This window comes from Mycteria americana, chromosome 1, assembly GCF_035582795.1.
Source record: "Mycteria americana isolate JAX WOST 10 ecotype Jacksonville Zoo and Gardens chromosome 1, USCA_MyAme_1.0, whole genome shotgun sequence".
Taxonomy (NCBI): Eukaryota; Metazoa; Chordata; class Aves; order Ciconiiformes; family Ciconiidae; genus Mycteria; species Mycteria americana.
This window is the reverse complement of record NC_134365.1, coordinates 84,847,587-84,871,207: the sequence shown is the minus strand read 5'-3', so window position 1 is coordinate 84,871,207 and position 23,621 is coordinate 84,847,587. Positions and strand designations below refer to the sequence as shown.

At 44.7% G+C, this 23,621-nt stretch overlaps 1 protein-coding gene across 1 annotated transcript in view; it reads right to left on the bottom strand.

Moving 5' to 3' along the window:
• Positions 1–22,969, bottom strand: part of LOC142404761 (alpha-2-macroglobulin-like) — a 40,460-nt gene extending 17,491 nt beyond the window's left edge. Inside the window, exons 1-18 of the mRNA XM_075491761.1 lie at positions 22,847–22,969; positions 17,485–17,668; positions 16,463–16,619; positions 15,858–15,910; positions 15,127–15,147; positions 12,043–12,211; positions 10,002–10,086; positions 9,150–9,273; positions 8,306–8,420; positions 8,064–8,173; positions 7,033–7,194; positions 6,529–6,756; positions 4,776–4,839; positions 3,409–3,551; positions 2,874–3,023; positions 2,482–2,652; positions 1,659–1,758; positions 80–206 (exon numbers count right to left, since the gene is read on the bottom strand). Of these exons, the coding sequence (XP_075347876.1) occupies positions 80–206; positions 1,659–1,758; positions 2,482–2,652; positions 2,874–3,023; positions 3,409–3,551; positions 4,776–4,839; positions 6,529–6,756; positions 7,033–7,194; positions 8,064–8,173; positions 8,306–8,420; positions 9,150–9,273; positions 10,002–10,086; positions 12,043–12,211; positions 15,127–15,147; positions 15,858–15,910; positions 16,463–16,619; positions 17,485–17,668; positions 22,847–22,935 (2,252 nt within the window). The 5' untranslated portion in view covers positions 22,936–22,969. The remainder of the gene's footprint in view (positions 1–79; positions 207–1,658; positions 1,759–2,481; positions 2,653–2,873; positions 3,024–3,408; positions 3,552–4,775; positions 4,840–6,528; positions 6,757–7,032; positions 7,195–8,063; positions 8,174–8,305; positions 8,421–9,149; positions 9,274–10,001; positions 10,087–12,042; positions 12,212–15,126; positions 15,148–15,857; positions 15,911–16,462; positions 16,620–17,484; positions 17,669–22,846) is intronic.
• Positions 22,970–23,621: the final 652 nt, after the last annotated feature.

The window sequence follows — 23,621 nt, the reverse complement described above, 5'->3', positions numbered from 1 at the left end:
CTGATACTTCCATTGAGGCTTAAATATCTTCTGAGGTTTTGCCCCAGTGACCACACTCTGCCTTCCCATAAACACTTACTTCACTGAAACTATGTCCCAGATCCATGTCTCAGGGAAGTACTTTCGGATGGTCTCCACAGGATTGCCAGCAACCATAGGTTCCGTTACTTCATAGTCCAAATCTTCAAGCAGATTCAATGCAGTGACTAGCAAATTTGTTCAAGGACAGGAAGAAAGGAAAAGACGTGTCAAACTCCATTCTAAATCAGGAGGATACTTTCCTTCCAGGTAGTGGTTATTCTTAGCTAAAATTTTAAAATTGAAAGAACAACTTTGAAACCTTGGCCACTGGAAACAAATGTATTTCTCTGTTGTCATCTCAGTGTTTCATTTTCCCTAATGTTGCTGCTCCTTACAGAGATTAGATGGGGTTGAGCCTTCTTCCCCCACTGCCAGCAAACCCAGCAGTGCCAAAAGAGCTATGCATGATGATGTTATTGAGGGTACATTTCTATTGCAATACAGAGGCAAACGTGGAACTTACTGCCTCCAGATATTACAGTTGCACATAGTTTATTAAATTTGTTTGAAGAATTGATTGTGTTTATACATGGCCAGAAATGGAAGCCACACTTAGCCCTCCCCTCCTCCATCTAAGATTCTTCTGAGATGAATATAGGTCTTTACATCTCTGGCCATTAGCAAATAAACGGTTCTAGAACAAGGCGATGCTTTGTCACAGTGTTGCATAGTGTTGTGCCTTATGAAAGGCTTTCCATCAGCCTTAGAAGACTTTACATCTTCTCAAAGCAGCCAGCTGTCTCAGGCCATGCTCTGAAGACAAATCCTGCATTTCAAAACTGAAGATCTGATCTGTTATGAATAGAAGGCTAGAAGCTATCACCAGACCAAAAGCCATAATTTTTTAATAGGAGCTGGGATACTGCACCAGAAAAGTCAGTGACTGGAAGTGATACAGGTGAGAGTGTTTTATATAGCCTTTCTAATCTCAGAATCTTTTTCTGAATAGAAAAAAAAAGTAACATCATTATTCTATCTTCACAGTCACTGAAGCTGCAGAGAAGTGACGTGACCTATCCAGCCTCTTATAGTCATGTGAGTGGGAGAGCTGGGAACAGAACCAAATTTCTCAGCCCCCAGTGGTAAAATATCTACTCACAGAATTGTACCACCTTCTCATTTATCTTGGCCCACTTTTGCCCTAGTTGTTCCTCTAGTTATTGCTAGAATGTGACTATCTAGAATTAAAGACTCCTTTTTTAGGTTTCCATAGCTGGACTCAGATCTGATGGAAAAAAGCCACTGCTTTGTGTTGGCACAGTCCATCCAATGTAGACAGACTGTCTTAGTGCCTACAGGATCCCTGCTGTAGGGGCTGGCATGGGAGTCACTGAGCACACAAACTTCTAGCCAGGCACATCTGTCTAGCTGGGGATAAGCAGGCAGAGGTGTTACCAGTTTCATATTTCAGGACTGAGGCCAGAAGGGAGTGATCCTGAATTAGGTCAGTATTATCTGACAAGAGAATCTAGTCTGGCTGGTGTAATTAATATTCAAAGAAGTAGAGGGAAGGAAAGAAGCAGGGTGGTAAATTTTAGGTAGTTGTGTGGGAGGTAAAATGAAGCACATATTCTTACTAGAGCTACTGTAACTCCTTTCCATCATGTGTACTGGGTAATGCTGGCAGATTTCAGGCTTATGGATCTTGCTGCTAGTGAAGACTTTTAAGCCCAATTCCTAGTAAACAAAGAGAAAGAAGAGCAAAAAATATGCAAACACAGTTTTGAAAATAAACTATTTTTAGTATGTCAAGAATTGATGTACTTATGTCTGGTATTGATCAGAATAACAAAGGCTTGTGTATAAGTGCCAGATAGACTGGTTCAACCCAGATGTTGAGGCTTTAACATGTTATACTCATCCTAAGGCTAAATCTTGGCATGATCAGATGGAAAGCTAAGGCCACAGGTCTACCTTGGGGACATCTGCCTGGGTGAAAATGACATCTGTGAAAAACATTACATCGAGGGTACCCAAAAAGTCTTGTGTTGGACTCTCTAGATGGGTATAGGTGTGTTTGTGGGTTATCAAAGTAACTGGCACTTTATTAAAGACCTATCTACACCAGATAGAGAGAGAATATGCACAACTGAGGCAGGGTTTCTAATACTATGGTGGCAGGGGTCACTTCTCAGGACTGTTCCCTTACTTGAGCCCATTCACACATATCTCTACTAGCAATGAGGAGACCCTTCAAAGTTTTAATGGTTCAGAGAAGCACTCAGGTACCAATGATGGGCTACATAGATGCAGGGCCTGGGCCTGGTTATTGTCTTGCATACGAAAGTTAGCAAGCTCAAAGCAAAGTTCACTAAAAAACCCTTCAGGACAGGGGAGAAGAGGAGAGGAGACTGTATTCCAAAAAGGAATAACAAATTAAAACAAAAGGCTGGAGCTTACTTTGAGAATGCCATAGGCATCACCTTCGCCATCAGGAGAAATGGGTATGTAGACGAATCCATTTAATAATATGTTGTCAAGTGACACACAAGGGTTTACGTTGTCTTCTTCCAGGTAGTAGTCCTTGAAGCTATAACCACGGATTTCTTTCAGTGGGAGAAGATCATACACCTGGGGAAATGCAAACAACCAGGGAAAAGTGTGGCAGGCCAGCACTTACGGGGACACAGACACTATTTAACACTCCTTTGATAAAAGCCAGCTTCTAAAAAACAAGTGTAGTGGATGCAGCCATAAAAATACATGGCCCCATGTCCATAGTGTTGTTAATTGTAGTTGAAGAACTAGTTCGCTCTTGTACTTGCTCATTATCAGAAATAACCAAGACTTACAGAGCTGGGAGAGAGCTCATCTTCAGGCTTCATGAGGAGGACGCTCTTGTCCACAGCACGGAGGGCACACAGAGACCTTGGAGAGGTATGGAGTTGCAGGCGTGTGTTGGAGGCAGGAAGACCTTCCTTGGGTACAAAACTCAGTCTGACCTGCAACCCCAGAAGGAAGTTAAAGCGGCCACTTTTCCAGATGCTGTTACATGCAATTATATTGAAGCATGTAGCCTTGTGAACTGAGCTCTCCTAGTGCCTTGCAGCTCTTCTAATATATATTCAGCTTTGACCAGTGTAATTAATAACGACCAGTGATTCTCTTTCTTATTCTGTCTTGCTCCACTTTTTATAGTTACAGCTTTGTAACTTATTCTGGAGTTTCAGTCACTAATCCTCAAACTCACTAATCCTCAAAATCAGTCAACATCTGGTCAGACCATTTCATGAACCCGTTGTGAATTCTGCCTCCATTCTGGAACTGATAACTGAACTACTGGCCACAAGACAAACATGGGTTGCATAAACTGTGACTTATACTCACTTTATTGGGGAGGCAACTTTCAACCTGGAAATCTGCTGAACTGGCGATGACTTCCCCACTGGGTGAAGTGGTATACACAAGCATCCGTGCCAGGGGAGCAATTGCCGCCTCAACAGGGAAGGTCAACTGAAATGTCCCATAAACTAACGAGAAAAAAAAGGCTAAGCAACATACAAGAAGTTCCAGTATATGCATTTGCTTTCCTCAGATAAAAAAATCAAGTTCACTCATGCTGAACATTTTTTGTTAGCAGGGGCAGGAATACTGATAAATGACTGAAGTCTATGGCTGTTGCTGAAGACACCTGCATTCAAACAGTGACCATGTAATATAGCCAAATGAGATGAGTTTGGTGGGCCTCAACATGCCTTCTAGATTCTCCCCAGTTAACACCTGGCACAATTTCTTGATGTTCCCAACCCCTTTCTTCCTCAAGCTCCAAGATCTTCTGCAGTCTACAAAAATAGAGGGAAAAAATGTGGAAATAAGGGACTGTTGTAATGAGTGGCAGCAGTCAAGGTTGCAGAGTGGTTGAAAGAATAACTTTGCAAAGTTACTGCTAAGCAAGCATTTAGCTGGAACACCAAGCTATCACTCCAACCACAGTGGAAAATGCCCTTTTATGTTGAAAGACTCTTCCTAGCTGGGCCTAAGCTTCATGTCACAATCTGGACAAAGGTGATAGAACATCTCTTGTTATGAGCCAGGATGTTAGTTTAGTCACTGCTACTAGTAAGGATGCAGAACTTTCTATGAACATGCAGCACGCAAGATCTTTTACTTCCATATACTGTTTATACCCACTGCAGTGCAACTCCTCCTCATAGACTTCCAAAATGTCTCCCTGGCCTCATTGTTGAAGGACTTCTAAAGATGTATCGTAGCCAGCCTCAGTTACTGAAATGTGTAATCCTTGGACATTTATATGAATAAAATTAAATGTATTGGTTAGAATATAGGCATGTGTGTGTTTGCCTGCTTATAAGGGAGAAACAATACCATAAAAATGAAGGAAAGCGAGAGAAAGAAAGGAGACATGTTCTTCCTGCTCACTGTACACGTGAGTCTCACAACACTGGTAAGCATCCACAATCTGAATAGGGTAAAGTGGTCAGCAGAAAGTGTTGGTTTGAGGAAAAATGACCAAAACATTATGCATATTTTTTGTTGAATTTTCTAAAATTTTCTGGTCAAAAAAATAGCGCCTGCCAGAACTCAGAGAAAACAAAACTAACCCAAGCCACTTCATTTAAAAAGATTTAATTTTGAAAATGCATTTCAATTCAAACATTAAATTTTTGAATTGAAATAATTTCTCTACCCCCAAATTATCATCAGAGATGCTAAGAATGCATAGTTCTGCTCACCGTTTCCAGGATTCACAGTCAGATCATGGGTGTCTGCTAATACAATGCCTCCCTTGGCCATCACCTGTGTGACAGAAACCTTCCTGTGATTGTTGCTACCAATGTTGAAGGGAAGGAGAATGAACGTTCACTGGGTTAACTGTAGAGCGTGAGCATGAACAGCACTGTCAACTGTGAGCAAAACCAAGATACTAAGCAAGTGCCACACTGGAATTTACTGTGTCTTTGGAGACAGAAATATTCACTCCTAGGAGGACCAATGTTTCCTCATCGGTCAGACCTGGCTTCCCTTTTGTACATAATGTATGTATAGATCAGGTTCAAATGCACTTTGCCTCTGAGCACACATAAGTTTGGGGGTCATATGCGCATTTCTAACAATTTGGAACAGACTGATGATCTCCTCACTCCTCACTGGAGTTCTCCTCACTCCACTCTCAGTTGCATTGTGAAAGAGTCTGGAGAAAAATTTAATCAGGATTAGTTTCACAACTCACACAGAGTTGGAATAGAAGAGCACAAGCTGTAAATAAGAAGAGCTTGAATAAGGTACCTGAAGTCAGGCAGTAAGCAACAGCCTGAATGCTAGCTTTAATTTCCTCATTTCTAGAAAAAGTTTGCTTTTTCACAAGCAAAAACACCTTTTATACAATTACTTTCCATGTAGGATATCTATTCCATAGCACCATATTTTAATTTCAAGATGTGGGATCCACACCTATAAAAATGTAAGTTCCCTCACTGTTTGGTTACCTGCTGTATGTATATACTTAAGGCCACCTTTCCCAGGCCACTGGGATAAACAGGCATCTTGTGCTTCAATTTATTGTTGGCAGTCTTGAAAATAAGCACATGGATGTCTCTACCACAGGTTTCTATTCTCTTTTTTGTAATCTCAGTCTAAGTCTCTCCGATGTTCTGTACAGTCCATCAGAACAGGAGTGTCTGTTCCACTGATTTCTTCTAGCTTGCCAACACTACTCTCATCTGTTCTGCTAGTGTCACTAAATGGGAAAACCAGAAGAACAAATTTAGGGGGAAAGAAGTTCTATTTGAATATTCATGTGATTTTTCCTGTTCTCCCAAGCAAAACTGATAGATCGTTGTTCAGGCATAGCTGAATTAGTCTCTCTTCTCTGCCCCCCAAAATGAATCAATTCACAGTTCTCAATACCAGCATGTTCTAGTCTGTTCCGGTTACTGTGGTATCCCAAACTTTCCACCATTGCCTGATATACAACCTAAGCTCTAAGCTTATTGGGCTTTTCTGGGTACAGGTGCTGCTTTAGTTTCAGTGGCCAGGTGACTGCCAAAGGACAAATCTGAGTAGGAGACTGCTTTCCTCCTCATCTTTCATCTTCTTGTTGTAGGATGCTGGTTTCTGAGCTGTGACCATATATGAACCAGAATTTGGAATGGGGGAAACTGGGAGTGGAGTATTATGAAATGAGAGCCTTGGATGGCTGCACCCAAGACAGTGCTCTCTCCATCAACATTTTGTCTTTCTTCTGGTCTTAATAAAACATGTACACCCTACTCATGTCTGCACACAGAAGACAACATGAGAAACATTACAGAAGTGTGTTTAAATTCCACTGCCACAGGTCACACTTTCAGTTTCAAACTCTATCATTAGTCCTCAGCTAAGGACTGACCGTATAGCAGTACTGTGGTTGCTCATCATGGAAGGTAGCTGTATGTGCCACAGTGCTCTCTGTGGCCATAGACCAAAGTAAGCACAAATAATTCTTACCAAATAGTAAATGACAATTTTCTTCTGCTCTCCTGTGGCCTCTGGTGTGAAGATATAGTGCACCTGGATCTCCGTGCGGGAGCCACAACTTAATGTCTCAGGCTTTGGCTCAATTTTGAGGAAACTCTTACTGGGGGAGTAAAACCGACTTATTCTACGGATGGCATGCTCATATGAAGGTGTGATCCAGTCGCTGTCATAGCAGTTCAGTTCAGGTTTATGATCAGCCTGATAAAGAAGAATAAAAAGTTCACAGCTGACCAAAACCAGGTAACAAGTCACATGAAAGTAACAGAAAAACTCTGGGTATGTTCTATATTTCCCACTCTTAGAAGAAGGTAGAGAACATGCACAGGAGACACAGAGAAGACAGGTGACCTGCCAAGAAACTTGCTTTATCTTCCAGTTGGCAGAAAGACTGATAACCCATGGATAGGTATTTCCCCTGCCAATCAGAAAGACAGAGGCTTACCCCAGTCCCTCTGCCCTGTCTCTGCCACTCACTTGGATTTCCAGGGAGGCTTGTGTGAAGGTGGTAGTGTCTATGGAAAACCAGGATTGTCCCTGCTCATCTGTAGTGTAATTCCCTTTGTATCTGTCTCCATCCACAGAAATCATGACGGTTTCATTGGCAATTGGAGCATCAGTGCCATCTACCAGCTTCACCTAACAGAGCAAAAACAAACTTCAGAAACTAGAAGCAGAAAACAATTCCCAAGTCTTAAAGCCTCTTCCCCCTTTTCCTCTTTGCCAGGCAGGATGTTTCTTACGGAGAAGAACAAAAGACGTGAATGTGGAAATGTGTGGGGTAAGTCCTGAGTTGTCTGAGGCAGCAACTGAGAAAATTCTCAGCAAAACAATCTGATCAGCTCAGGGAAATTATCTGTCAGTCCTAAGTTCCTCAGTAGGTTTTAATTCCCCTGGCCAGCTTCATATGGCACCTCCACCACATATCATCTGCCTGTTGGTTCAGAAACTCTAAGTTCAGGCTTGTGCCTTGCCCCAGTCCTTGACTAAAGCTACATGGGAGGTAGACCTACATCCAGCTCTTTCTCCTGCTGTTTCCATCTGGTTAACTGGACTTCCTTGGTTGAGCTCAGTCCTGACTCATCACCTCACGTTGTCTGGTGATTGCTGGACTGGTGGTGGAACCTGTTACTGTCACCACCCCTGCTCTGCTCATCTGGTTGGGTACTGTGGGACTGTGCCCTTGTTGATGAGGTCACTACGCCTGTGTTGTGGTCACCCTTTGCACCTGGATAACATTCTCTTGTGGAATAGCCCACACTTGCTGCTCCCCGATGCTATTCTCATGTGTCAGAACAACGGGCCTTCTATTCTGTACTGGGCTGACTGCTGGGAGGTTCAGGGCCATGTGTCTGTTAGAGTGCCCCAACTGACAGTAATTTGTCTGCCTGTGCAAAGGCAGAGGAAGGTGGACCATGTCATCTGCACACTACTATTCCATCTGATGGGATTGTGCACTTGTGAGTTTGCTATGCCATCTATTGTCCAGGGTCTCAGAAGTTCCCTACCCTCCCAAAGAGTGGGATTCCTGGTCTGTACTGAGAGTCCAGCAGGTCAAAGCTGATTTTGCTCATGATGGATGTGATTCCACAGGAGCCTGTTCCAGTCATCTCTATTCCTGAGAGAGAGCACGGTAAAGAGGTATTATTAATGAATGGCAGCACTTGTAGACATGTCACTCCACTTTCCTCATCTTTGCCAGGCCCTCCCTTTGCCTGCCATCACTTTGCCATCTCCATGTGGTACATACCTGTGCCATCTTCTGTGATCTTGCCTTGTACCTCAATGCTCATCTCATATCCCCTGCGCTGGAGCTGAAATATCTTGGTCCTTACTACACCAGAAGCACACCCACGAGCGTCTGCCTGAGCAGGGAATTGGAGAGAAAATGGGAATTCGGTGAACAAATTTGGTGCCTTGTGGGACAGGAATAGATACCCCAAATCCAACATGCTTAACTTCTGTCACAAAATCCCAGCCTTATGTTCTAGGGTTGTCTCCAAGACCAGAACTTGTTTACAGCCTGTTTCCTAGTGTTTCATCCACACATCTTCTGTGTTCTGTGAGGTACTTGACACACAGTTCTCCAAGGCACTCACTGTTTTCCTTGTTAACTCGCTCCTACCTTATTTCTGTTTTTCTTCCTGTTTCTTCTGTTGTCTTCACTCTTTTCCTTGTTTCCCTTTCTCCTTTATCCTGTGTTTGACCCTTATACAATACCATCTTCTTGTTTTCTCCTCATTTTCTTTGCTCTTTGCTCCCTGCCAGTCCCTCCCACAGTTACAAAATTCTTTCACAGATTTTCTTCTCAGTTTAGACATCAATAGCAGGGACGTCACAGCTGCTAACTGGAGATTTGTCACTAGTTTCAATGGGGTCAGGATTTCAGCTGTGGGGTTTTCTTCATCAGTTCTGTTTCCAGTTTAATGACCCACCTCTTAAGAATGCCTTCTTCTGAGAACATCTGTTTTCCCTGGACAGAGTCCTATCTCTGATGTCCTACTATCTCCCAACAGTCACAGATTTGGCCTCCTTTAGACAATGTTGCCCATTACCCATAAGAAAGACCTCTACATTTTAATCTTGGGACTCACCTGCCTAGTGAATTCTTCACACACAGCTTCTGCTTCTTTTCCATAACAATTTGAAGCAGAATGGGAAAATTTCCGGCACACCTGGACATTCACCAAACCAGGAACAGGCTTCCCATAGGTGTACCTATAATCACAAAGTGTTAAACAATATATTAGATGATGAGACAATCAGTTAGAGAATCACACTCAGACACATCTCCTTAAAGATCTCTGTGGATGACTTCCTAATATTTCCTCTTAAAGGCTGGCTAGTCTGATATTTTAATGATTCTAGTGATTACATTTCCATCATTTCCATGGTGAGATTCTTCCATCATCCATTAGAAGCTGTTCTAGGTGGGAGGTCTCTGCAGGAATGCAGTAAAAGATTGTCTGTAGAAAATTATTTCAGCCAGGCATATTCTTGTATCACAAACTCCTGAGGTTCAATGAAGAAGTAGAAAAGCAACCAGGGGCTCAGGAGGAGCAATTTATGAGTTAAAAATGAGAACACTGGGTTTGCACCACCTGTTTAAGTGATGTCTGATCTGACACATCTGAGTATTTGAGGGTTCAGGATTGGCAGAGAAGCTCTAACTGAAGAAATGTAAAGACAGAAAGAGAAAATGTACAGTAAACTGGGAGGAGAGAGCTGCAGATTGGTTTGGCATCATCTTTTAAGGAACACAGAGAGGACCCTTCACTTTGACTGCGCAGGCCAAGTAGCAGGCTCAGGTTTGATAGGGTGGAACAAGCCTGCACTAGATGTCTGGGAAAAGTATGAAAAGCCTTCCACGGCTCTTCTTTTGGTCCTCAGTAGAAAAGAGGAGTGAAGGATGAGCGAGAGAGATTTACTCCAGCCCTGTGACTCACAGACCGCAGACGGACACTGGAAGCTCCATGTCCTTAATAGTGATCATCTTGGGCAGCTTCACCAGGACCTCGTACTTGGGCAGCACTAGATGGGAGAGAGAAAGTCTGATATGAGAAGAGTGAAGGAGAGCTGTGTACTACGCAGCAACCCAAACACAGAGCCAGGATCATGTTAATACGAACCATCACCCCTCTGTGTTCTGCAGTACAGTTCTGCTACCCCTTCCCTACGTTTTCTCAGCCTTCACCACTGTTTTGGGTTTAAAGGGAATTTAAGGAAGGTTGTAGCCCTTACCTTCCCTCATTTGCAGCACATGCTCATGTGATCCCATTGACACCAGAGACCCTTACGTACGCCCACTCAGAAGGACATACTGGCCCTGTGGGTTGTGTTCCATGTTTCACAATACATAATTTGCAACTAACAGTTGGAGTAGCACATTCACCACCTGTGTCATTTACCACATTGAAACATCTCGAATCATTGATGCGCTCTGTCTGTTTCTTACTGTTCTGGAGATCCCAAGCTGCTGTTAGGCTCACTAATATGTAGCATGTGAAACTGTCCTGCATGTCCAGACAGTTCTAGGGAATCTAGCCACAGGCTCTCAGGTCTATGTTTTCAAGGGGACAAGGCAGCGACAAGGCAGCAACAAGGCCTGATATAAAGGGTGGTAAGTAAAAGGCATATTTTGCTCCTGAGTATTAAGTTACATTCCTCTTCCCATATTCCATCCTGCAACCCTAAGCCCCCAACTACTCAAGGCCAGGACTGGACTGAAGCATGTAATGGCCTGCTTCCAGGTGGTGCACCTGAGGTTTTTTTGATAGTGCAAGGAAATAAGAGCAGGGAGGGTGCACACCCAGACCCAGGAACTGGAAAGCAACCCTGGGTTATACAGCTTAGACATAAATTTGCCTCTAGGATGGGAGGCAAAGCTCAGTGTTTCAACTCCAGGGCACATGTCCTCAAAAGGCTGTAAGAGAATTAGCAACAGGGGAGATTCATGGGAATAAGACTAAAGAACAAAAGAAAGAAAAATGACTTTAGCATGAGGCTAAGAAAGGGACATACATTTTTTATTTTAGGGGGTGTTCAGAATGATGTTTGTGGGAGGAGGCACAGCCCATCTGTCACCATGGCAGGCTGAAGCCTGTAACCTGGTTTCTGTTCAAATTATTCACCACGTTGATACTAGCCACCATGTCTGACTTTGAACCAAGTAAGCCAGCTCCCATGGACCCCAGTGACAATCTTCTTTGGGTGTGCACCCTGCATATTCCAGAAACAGCAGGTTCTGAGCAATGTGCTGGGTCATTTGGGCTCCCGGTACAGCTGGGGGGAGCCTGGGAGTGCGGAGCACAGGCCAAGCAGCCTCCTCAAACGCACACAGCCAGCCACAGTACACGTCTACAAACTCCTGAGAAGTTTTATTACAGAACTGGGGGTTAGAGTGCTCCCTGGGGCACCACACTTCTCCTTACTCAGTCTCTACTACCAGACTGTTTGCATCTGCTTGTAACTTTTGTGGACTGTTCTTCTTCAAACTGAAGTTTTCTACCAAACATATTTTCTAAGCTTTTGTAGAAACAAGGAAGAAGAGGAAAAAGAGAGAGGACTACAAGTGGAGAAATGGAACTGATGCAGATGATGAGACAGGCAAAACGGGGTCACCAGAATATTGTCATCTCTTGCTCTGTATCTATCTAGTGATACTTGCAACAAGCCGCTGGACTGAAAAGCGACTAAAACAAAGTCAGCTGAAATTGATGCCACAAGCCATGCACAGGAAGCCTGCCAGACCCTGTCCTCCCAAGAGCACTATGAGCAAATACAAGCTCAGGCAGGTTGCAGAGATGCCATAAGGTGAGCAACCACCTCTGATACTCAGCACCTTCTGGGTCAGCCCCTCTGAACCCCGTTACCTATGTATTCAGTCCCTCCCTTCTCCATGCCATTCCCAGGAAATCCCAAATCAAGACGTCACAGTAAAAGGCATTGCTGTCAGCCCCACTTGCAGCCCATACCTCCTCTCCTTACCATATTCCTCCACGCTGAAGGAGTGCTCCACATGGGACGAGAAGCTCTTCTGCACAACTATTTTGTAGGAGCCTTGGATGGGGTCTGAGGTGAGGGGGAAGGAGAGCTGCGTGAGGCCGGTCTCTAGTTCCACCCCTTGCCATTGGTACACACGGTTCCTCTGGGGATCCTGCAGGTGAGGATAACTCAAGGTCACAAGATGGTACAGGAGCATCCCAGGGACAGAGCAGTGGAGTTCCCAGTATATATACATCCCATCTGGGAAATGCCTAGCTGTAATTATTCAATAATCTGTGAGGATCTGTGAGCACCTACCTGTCAATTCTGCATAACTAGCATGCAAGAAAGCTTTTTAATCCTGGAGGTCCTGTGTTGTCTGCCCCTCGGCTCTACCTGCATGCTTATGAAGGATGGGGCCAGGAAGCTGGGAAAGACAGACTGGTAAAGTAACAAGACAAAGAGCTGGATAGCAGGAGTAAGTGGAGCACAGGGAGAAAGGAGGGAAGTTTCAGTCTCCTTCACTTGCTATACAGCCTGCTAAAAGTTTTTTTTCCATGCCTGGAACAGAGACTGTCTGAGTACCAGTGCATAACCTGCTGAGGAATGAGACACCTGATCTATCTATGGGACTGAGAAATGTACATGTGTAAGAGTCCAAAGCTTGTGGTGGGGTGGGGGAGTGGGGACAGGAACAGAAGAAAGTATATCCCACATATATGCATCCAGATGAGAGCTCTCCCTTCTTGTCTCTCCCCACTCCTAATCCTGGAGCTGAAATCTTATCACTACTATAGCTGAGTATTGCTCATTATGAACTGGCTATCAATAGGCTGTGCTCCAAATTCATCAGCTCAGCCCCAAATTTCTTGTAGAAGTCACTGAACCAACACAGTGGTGCTGTGTAGTTTGGTGCATCCTTTCCAGGCTCCTCAGCAGGATGGTTAATGTTTACAGTCGTTCATTTTCTGCCTGCTCTTTGCATTGTACCTTGGCTGTCACCAAAAGTCTATTTACTCTAGATAGGTATGTGACTCAAGGTATGTGACTGTGTGCATTTACTTCACTGAGATTTTATCTCAGGGCTTAGGGAAACGGGGATGTGAATGACATCCCCCAGTTGGAGGTCACTGGTCAGGGGGCAGAAGAGGGGGCCTTCTTCCCAAGAAGCACCCCGGGAGGAAGGCACAGTCAGTAAAACGCATCCCACGGCTCTGACCAAATCCTCTTCATCATCACATTTCGACCCTGCTGAAAAGCTCACCACTTACTGTGAGGGACACCACTGGGCTTCCTTGGAAGAGGAATTCAAGAAAACGTTTATAGCTTGGCTTGTGAACTTGTTGCCATTTCTGTGATGTATTTATAGGGAAGACCTGAAAGTCAGTTTGTTTGTTTTTCCTCAGAAAGGTCTTTTTTTAAATGACAGAAGCAATAGGTCAGGATAATAGTTCAGAAATAATAGGCTCATACTAACTTCTTCCTTTGTGGCTGACTACGATCAATTAGTGACATTAAGGGTGTGGACTGATGAACATTTATTTCCTTAGCACTGCTGACTTCAACCTGTCACCTTTCTTCACTCCTGCCACCCTCTCCTTTGGGCTAGTCCAAATTTCATGCAAGCATGTGGTAAACTGCACTGGCAGATCTGATCAGGCTGAAAAAAGTACCCTAGAGAAAAATGGTGAATTTGCTGCCAGGTGAGCTTCCCACTCTACCAGACTGCCTCATAGACATCTGTGAAAGCTAAACAAAGGGCAGGGCTGAAGTGTGAAGGAGCACCGAGGAAGGGAGAGGCGATGGTGGGAATGGAGGACAAGGCCTACATAAACTGGCTTAAACAGCACGGGCAAACACCATGCCTCACAGGCTGGAGCTGAAAACACAGGAAGGCCTTCCTAGGGATTTAAAATTGAAGCCTTTCATAGTACTGACACAAAAAAAGGTTATTAAATTATTCAGCTTGTTAGGCAAAGGCATATGGGGTTTCTGGAGGCAGTGGATAGGATTTATTTCTTCTTGCTCCTTTCATGAAATTCCTGTACTCAGTCAAGTATCGTCTCATTGAATGGGTAGGGACCTGTTCTACAACCCCATGGGAGAGCCTCAGCAGAAGGTAGTTCTGAGATGCTCTCTTCCACCTGCTATCCCACACCACACGCTCTCTTACTCTTCTTTCTCCAAATATTCACAGACAGTCAGTGGCCCACCAGCTCTGCAGCTCTCTTCTGGAAGTTTGCTGAGGGGAAGAGAGAGTGACAGCACTCTGATAGGAGGGTAGAAAAGAGGAGCGTAGCCTGCTTCTGCCCACCTTCTGCCTCCCCTGTTGTGACAACACCCCCAGCTCTAGAGACAGATGGTGCAGAATGGAGACAGCAACCCCAAACAGCAAGGAGCAATGACAGGATTGACTACATAGGACCCATAATCACGCAAACCAACTTAAGATTTGTGCACACTAATTTCAGCACTGTTTTGGCTGCTATCGTGGCTTCAGGGTCCATTGCTGGGTCCTTCCCATCAGTTTTCCACTAGAAGTTGTCCCAGATAATAATTGTAAATTCTGGTTTCTCAGCTGATAAAGTGAGTACTTGAATAATGGACAGAAACATCCTTCCTATTAACTTTTGTCTGTCACTGAAGTTCAACCATTTAAAAAAAAAAACCAGACAAAAAGGGCATACTTGGGAAGACAGGGGATGTCTACTTACATAATTTTGTTTCTTTAGTTTTACTAGATTGTTTAATGCAGTTCTGTGTTTTCAACCACACTTGGCAGAGAGAAAATTTTAGTTCTGCTTGGGAAGAGGAATAAGCCATTCTGATATGACCGCTAGGCAAATGTAATTCTGCTCACAGCATGGCTTGCACTGATTAACTATTTTGTTCCTACAGCACATTCCCCAATCAAAGAACCATTGTTGGAACTTATTTTGATGCCCAACTACTCAGCCTTCCTTTACACAAAGGAAAAAGGTCATGTGCCCATGTTTTTTCCCTTGCACCTCAGCCTGAAAACACCACTGCTGGAGATGACTGCCTCTGTGCCTGCACATTCTGCAGAAATAATAGACATCCACTCACCTGAACATAGACAAATGGAAACTGTAGGGAGAGAACAAAGGAAAATCAGTGTTAGAAATATTAGTCACATATGGATGGAAGTAATATCCAGATTTGGACTGAAGGGCAGAAGAACAACCTTCTAAGAAGTCCTTTGGGTTCTTCCTTTTCTGTACTTGCTCTATTTCCTTTGTTCTTGATGGTTAAGGGAATCTCTTCTATAGAATTTTAGACCCCCAACTTTTTGTCTTACCACAGTATGAAAGTGTGATGAAGTAAGAGTTTTCAAAGAACTTGTCTGCATGAGGAACTGATTGTCAAATAAGCTAAAAGGTGGACTTACACTCCTGACCAGTTCCTTAAAACCAAGTCCTTGTCATGCTGCTTTCTCTGCCTCTAAGCATGTGGTTGCACCCACTGCCAGAAACATCTGCACATCTGTCACTTTCGATGGAAACTTGTCCCACCCATTTTTTCAGTAATGAGATCCCCGCCTACATGCTTGGCCACATACATTCCTTTGTGAATCTGGTTTTAAACACCTATATCCCTTTGAAAAAGGGGATATGTTTCTCAGTCAATAGAGACAGGTGGAGTGTGTCCCAGGACAGGATATGGAATGGGTCAAGGATGGTATGAGTAAGAAAGGATCATATGTTTAAAGGCTGTCTTCAGTGGTTCTGAATGATGACAGTTATGGTGTTAATTGGGAATTAAGCCTCCTGGTTAACAACAAAGAATTATGGCTCTACCTTCTCATTCAGCGGGTAGAAGTCTTTGTCCAGAGAGACGATCCGAAACAGAACTGAAGGGTGTAACGGAAAAGAAGGGAATTCCACTGTTAAATTTGTAGCCATTACCAGGAAATGTCAGTGTTTCAATATTTTATAACTCAGATTCATTCCATGGATCAACAGGCTCTGAATTGAGATCTCTAAGTTATGGAAGCAATTACTTCAGGCTCTTTCTTTTGCAGATGGTGAGAGGCAGATAAATTTGGAAGGATAATCAGGTCTTGGCCGAACTGAATTGTCCCTTGGGAGTGCCTGTCCTGCTTTGTTGATTCAGGTGCAGCTAAGGGAGACTACGCTTTGAAGTCATCCCAGGTTCTAGTTGAGTAGAATGAGTCTGAGACTGTGCCTACATCTGGCTGAGATGCTGAGCCCGGAGGATGGAGAATAGGAATGATGAAGGTACCACATGCCCTAGATCTCAGCTGACAGAAATAGATTTACTGAGTGCTTTAACTCCCCCCATTAAGAAGTCTGAAAACTTTAATAAAAGTATGGGGCCTCTGGGGAACGAAGCCTGTAAGATTTTCTGCTGTCAGAATCAACACCAACCCAGTTCCCCATACCTGTCTGTCCAGGTTTGTAGATGGGTTTATCCGACTGGACGAAGACCAAGCTCTCAGAATTCTGGACCAGCACTGACTTGCGGCTTCTGAACTGCAGTGTTGCCCCCTTCACCATCACAGTGAGAAATGCTGCTGATGTGCTATTGGATTTTGGAAGCTAAGGAAAATGAAGAGGATAACTGCTTTACTGATTCACCACATTGCATTAACCCTTTGAAGGACCGAGTATTAGCTAGGCCTGGAAGTTCCCTAAAGGGACACCAAAGACTCAGTGCCGGAAGCAAGAGAAAAAACATGATTTTCTGATATGAACTTGGAGGGCTTGTCTCCTCTGTCTCAAGGAAATCTTCTTTTTCCTTCAGGAATTGCTGCAATGATAGATCTTATCAATTTCCTTGAGTTTTCTCCATGCTGCTTCTTCCTCTCCTTCCAATACTGCAAGCCTTTTCCCTTCCTTCATTTATACACTATCCTTGGAGAAATATTGAATCTGATGTTGTTCCATCCTATGATTTATCAAAATGGAAATCGACTAAGATTTGTTATTTAGGGGGTGGGGCCAGTTGCTTACGTTACTCACCAATCAGCCTTCTGCAGGAAACAATCATGAATAAGCTCCAGAAAGAGCCAAATGACCGCATGGACCTCACTGTCTTCAACCATTTCCCAGCTTCTACAGTTCTCATTCCACTTTGCTATTTTTCCTCTGAGGCTTACACATATCAAACAAACATGGAGTATGTTCTGTCAGTTAAAGTTCTAAGATGAAGGATCCCAAAAGAGCTATCTAAGCCCTGCATGGACAGAAATATCATGTGGGACACAGAATTTGATAATGGTGGAAAATTATTCCTCATAAGGCTACCACAGTCAATTTTCCACATCAAATTCATTTTTTTTGTTTGGCTTAGCTTAGAAGTCTCTGATTGGAATGTGTCTTATTTCTCATTTCTGGACTGTTTAGATCTACTATACCACATCTATAAACACAAGGGCTCATCCCACAAGGGTGAGATACTCACAGAGAAAGGGATGCAGGTGAACACGTCCTTCTCCGACACCACGTCATCAATCAAGCTCCTGTTTTCCCCTTGATGCTCGAGTGTGGCACTCAGCGTCACAGACTCATTCAGGTGGGTCAGTTGAACACAGACTTTCTCAGGAGAATCGGTGTGTATCAGAAAGGGCAGTAGCACCATATACTGCCTAGGAAGAGATGGAAGCAAGAATCAGAAGGATCAGAAGTGTGAAACAGTTCTAAGGAAACAGTATTAAGTATAAGGAAATTAACAAATCAGCATGCGTAATCCATTACTACCCCTGTGAATTGCAGTGCATATACACATGAGCATTCATTTTATTTTGGGTTTATACATATTAAACTGCCTAACTAATTAGCCTAAAAGCAGGAAAATGCTTGCAGTGGAAGGAACAATTTCTATGCTAATAGAGAGTCCTTTACAAAGGATGTTTTGTTCGGCTTCACAGCAGGCAGTAAGGACGGTGTGAAAGGTTCCAGCCTGTTAATTGATTTTTGTATATCCCACAATCTCCTATTGAGACTCAAAGGCATAAGCTAAGAAAGGTTGAAAATTCAGCAGTTTTAGGGTTGAAAAAAACACCCACTTGTCTGTCCGTTCCTGCCTTTGCGTATCCAGGTTTCCAAATCCTTCTCATGCTGAGCAAAAATGTGAGTGCTTGCAGTTTGGGACCTTATTAAGATGAGCACACAAAGGATTTCAGACAGTACTGGTTTATTGCAACACAAGTGTACTTGCATCTTCAAAGAGATTTTGACAAAGGTCCCTCACAAAAGACCCTTAAACTAAGCTGCCATCCAATAAAAGGGATCATTTTACTAATTTTTTACTAATAAATCAAATTATTAATTCTGACCTGGATTAATTCGTTAAAAGATAGGACACAATGGGTAGGAACCAGTGAAAATCTCCAGAGTCTGTGTTGGGACCCCTGTTGTTCAGTACACTTCTAAATGATCTGTGAAGTACAATTTTCTGATAATTGTCCAGGGTAAGAAAATACCTAAAACTGACTTACGTATTTGTGGAAAACTTTTGTCATATGGTGGGACTGTGTAGCAAAAATGGCAAATGAACTGTTCATAAATGGAAAATAATCAATAGAGGAAGAAAAAACTACCCCAACAGTATAAATGGTATTGTGTATATGCTGTATCACTAAGTGGGCTATTACCACTCAGACATGAGCGCTGTTGATCACTCTTGGAAAATTCTCATTCAGTGACAAGTAACAAATGGACTGTAGGGAAGTGTTCAGAAAGGAATATAGGACAAATCAGAACACATCGTTTTGCCATTGTATAATTGCAAGGTACTTCTACATCTCACGTATGGCATGCTGGTTTGCTCCCATTAAAAGATGGATTTAGCAGAAAAGGTTCTGTGAAAGATGGTAGAGATGATCTGAAATTTGGAATGATTTCCTCCTCCAGGAAGAGGAGACACTACATAGATTAGGACTCTTCAGCCTGGAAAAAGGCATGATAGAAAGCTATAAAGCCACGATGTGCGCGAAAGAAAGTATGGCTTGTCCATCACCTGTGACGACACGTGTACTAAACAACACCAGGTGAAAATATTAAGCAGCTGGCTTAGAAAAAATAGAAAGCAGCAGAAACTTTCTCACTAACATACAAAATTAAACTGAGGAACTTAATGCTACCAGATGCTGTAAAGTCCAAATGTTCCATTCTCGTATGGCCGCTTGTGGCTCTTGAGCCTTCTGGTGCCCTCAAGCAGTCCAAGAAGGGCACATATGCCCAGGCGGCATCAGGTGGTAGACAGCAGCCAACTGTCCTTCCCTGGGTGAGGAACAAAAGGAGCCAGCAGGTGCCACTGAGTTGGATAATTAGGGCCTTACCTGCGTGTCCAGCCAAGTGCAGGCCCTTAAAAGAAGCTGTCACTCCCCACCTGCCATTAACTGTCCAAGGCGTATGGTATCTGCCCTATGGCACCAACTACATAAAATTTGGTATGAGGCTCAAAAGGGCAAGAAGATCAGCTACTCCTGATATGAAGGTTATAAAAAAATGTCCTGGGTAAATTCATTGCCCAGAAATGGCTAGAAAACATAGTGGCACAGGTGTAATCCCTGCCACAGTAAGACCTTGAACCTCTGATAGAAGCTCCATAAGGCTATAGCAGGTGGGAAACTCATTTCCACAGTACTCGCCTTGCTCCTCTACTCTGTCCCTCAGCACCTACAACTGGCCACCAACACAGACAGAATACAGAGCTAATGTAGTCCCTTGGTCTGATGCTGGACCATTTTTATGGACCTGGTATTCCTTTTTCCCTGTGCACATTCAAGCTATCCAGATGCAGCAGCAGGAGGTTCTGGTGGCAATTCAGTCTGCAGGGTATATTAACCACTATGCCTAGGAGGAAACCTGTGATCAGGACTGCTCATACCACTTTTCCATGGGCCCTCCACTGGGGAAGGCTAATGTGCACCTTGCCAGATGGTGCCAGCCCTGGGGAGAGAGATAGCTGGGCCTGTCCAGAGCTACATTATTGCCTGGGCTCTGAGCTTTTGGGAAGTCCTAAAGCTACTGCGGAGGCACTGGGACCCAGCCAGTACCTCCATTTCCCTCACCACCAGGCAAAGAGAGAAAGTGTGGTGAGGAGCCAGGCAGCAGCTCTGGTCAGTGCGTGCTGCTGCAGAAGCAGTGAAAGGAGGGAGCTCCAGCCACCCAGGGAGTGACTTACAGCTTGTGACTATCTGCTTGCTCCAGCATTCCCCTTCGTCCACAGCTTTCTCACCACAGCTTAACCCCATGCCTGCTTCCCCTAATCTCATTTCCCCTGCCCCCTGTCAGTGGCATTGGCAATCTGACTGTAACGTCCAGTCTACCGAAGGGACAGCGTGACCTAGTTCGTGGGGAATTTGGCCTCATTCCTCTTCCTGTTCACTGTTCTGCTGAAATTTTGGCCAACGCGCAGAAATTCCCCTTACACCGGCTTCCCTGCCTTTGAAACAAGGATATGAAATATGCTGTTTATAGACCTTCCTTTAGCTGTTTTGGGATGTGTTGGTGAAAAGAGCTAGATCAATTAAAGTACTACGAGAGCTTTAAATAACTTGGGTCACAAAGTCCATGTATAGACATTCCAGCCCAAAATCTGGGCTGCCAAAAGAGACCTCAGCAGCCTTCCTGCATGCAACAAACTGTTCTGAAAACAGAGGCAGTGACTCCAGCAGAAGCAGGCAACAAGGAGGGATAGGAGACCCTAGAGAAAGTGGCTGAGGCAAAAATGATGAGTTTGTCTATATATAGAAGGTAATACTCTAGCTTAAGATGGACTAACGTCTGTGTATTGACTCTCAGCTACTTCCTGGAACAAGCACACAACCAAAGAAGCCAGTGAATTTCATCAGCTCCATCAGTCCAAATCCACACCTGCCAATTCATGTGCCATCATGACCTTGCATTTCTGAGTATATGCAGTATATTCCCAAGCATGTACACTGCATTGTAAAGTAGCAGGCATGCACAACCACATATCAGAATAGGAGAACGATACCTCCTATTACATTCTTCCAGAACAGATCCAGAGCAAGAAAAAAATAATCTTGCTGTCAGTATCTTACAGTATCATAAAAGTTTTGGTTGCAAGGGATCTCTGGATGTCTCAAGCCCAGCGTCTCTCCTGGAACAGGACAGTTGCAAAGGACTCCATAGATGGAGTTTCCACCATCTCTCTGGGTCACCTGTTCCAGTGCTGCACTAAAGCGGTGAATAAGTTTTTTCTAATATATAGTCTGAACCCGAATTGTGTCTCCTGTGCAGCCGGCCACATCTGAAACAGAAATAGCAGCAACTGCTGCTGCTCAAAGAAGCTATCTCCCTGCTTGTGCCAGGCACAGGAAGCAAGCCTTGGCTGGAGGCTTCATTTTGTCTTCAGTTCAAGGGCGGCTTCCCTTCTGTGTTATACACAGCATCTGATCTACCCTGCAGCACTTAAAACAGAACCACTACCCTCACACCTACCTAGCAATTCACCGCTCAGACTCCACTGCGTCCCTGCTCCACAGCTGTTTACTGGGCTCCTATCTTCATTCTGTGGATCCCAACTACACCCCTCTATCCCCCACCTCTCTCAGCCCTTCTTCCTTCTCCCCTCCCAAAATGGTGCTCAGGTCAGGGACAAAGAGCAGCATGTTGCTCACAGGAGGAGAGGACTGAGCAGTACAGATTCATTCCTTTTCCCCCTGATCTTGGGCAGGGACGAATTAAGATTACTTAATCTTAATTACTTAATTATGTCAGATTACTGTAGGGAGACCAGAGAGCTCAGCCCGACCCCAAAGCAGACTGGTCTGGCTGATCCACCCCAGCGGCACCCAAACAGGGCAGATGAATGGGAGGTTGATGGTACGGCGTGAGTCAAAGGTCCTTCAGCCTGAGCCACCTCTGACCACAGAGTAAGCGGCAGCAGTAGCACTGCACCTTCTGCTACAGCTGCTAGCACTACTGTGGTGCTCATGGGCACGAAATCTCTGTAGCAAGCATTACGAGACCAGCGGTGCTGAGAACTGCGCTTCTGCCAGCACAGCAACAGGCACAGCGTGTGACAGCAGCCAGGGTCTGAAGAGGGAGGCTGCTCCGGTCCAGGCTAGAAGCTCCGGAGCAATCCTCTCTGGTAGGCGAGGCTGGGGTGGGGATGCCAGCCTCCAGTCTGCCCGTGCCATCCCGGGCTGCCCCTCTCCTCAGGGCCCTCGGCAGAGTGGGCGCTGCAGCCAAGCTGCTGGTCCGCAGAGCCCTGGGGTGGATGCCCCAGGGAGGGTGCCAGCGCCAGGCTCTGCGCCGGAGGAAGAGAATCTAGGTCATGGATCCTCTTTGGGAACAAGTACATCTGATGCTGCCAAGGGAGACAAACGGGCTTGAAAGAAACAGGCAAAAGGGGAACAAACTGGCGTGAAAGCAGCAGGAGAACAAGGAGAAATAACTCCGTGATTGAAACAAGGATACTACAGGAAAGGTAAGTACATGGATTCTGGCATCATGCCCTCAAAACCCCAGGCACCTGAAGGTTTCTAGGAAGGAATATACTTAGGCAAATATGTTGTGAGGATGCAGGGGTGGACTAGCAGGCAGCTGCAGGGCAGGAGTGTGGGCACTGGCAGAGCTCGGGGGGGGTCCCAGGGCTGGACAATCAGGGGCTTGCAGGGTGGGAGTGGGGAGCGCTGGCAGAGCTGTGCAGGAAGGTCAGGGCTTGGCTAGTAGTAGGATGCAGGGCAGGAGCGGAAGAAACTGGCACAGCTGTTTGACAGAAAGGAAGAAAACTGAAGGACAAAAGGAGTACTAAGACCTCCCTCCCCCCCTCCACATGCGTAGCTTACGGTTCTGTGGTGGGAGAGGTATTTCCAGGAAGGAAGAAGAGGAGAAGGAGGAAGATACTTGGTTTGCTGGGCAGCCTGTCCTTCCCCATGGTGCAGAGCAGGTCGTGGTGAGTCAAGCAGACACCCAGTCTGGTCCAGTGCTGCTGTTTTCCTGCACCTTGTAATTCCCCTCCACTCTCTGCTGGGTCAGCCTCTTTATAACTGCTCTCTGTAAACAGCCCAGGGGCTGGAGGAGATAAGGGCTGGGGGCCAGGACCCATCCGGAAATGGGGAGAGGCGGTACGGAGGAGCTGGAACAGAGGGACAGTATTTGGCCAGAGACTTTCCAAGTGGGGGAAGGGTATCTATTGGATAGTGCTTATATTAGAAATCTTTGAATGATTCATACCCTGCTTTCTTTAAGCCATCAGAAATCCACGGCGTTGGGGAGATGAACTATGTTCAACACAGGGTAATATTCCCTGTGGGCAGCATCCAATCACAGCACGCTGATGTGGGGTACTGTGATCTTTTGAAGCCAAAAGCCAGGTTTATAGGTATTTTAAGAACAAAAGGAAACCCACAGACAGAAACATTGCCCATATTATGTTAACAGAATAGTGCAGTGATTTGCTGACACGATTGCTAACAGAGCTACTGTGGGTTAGACAATTAATCTGTCAGGAATATAACCCAAAATGAGGTGGGGTACTGCTCTAGATATGGAAATAAGTTCTGTTTCCACTGTGAATATGCACAAATATTACACCACGCTGTTGGGAGACATCCTTGCCTC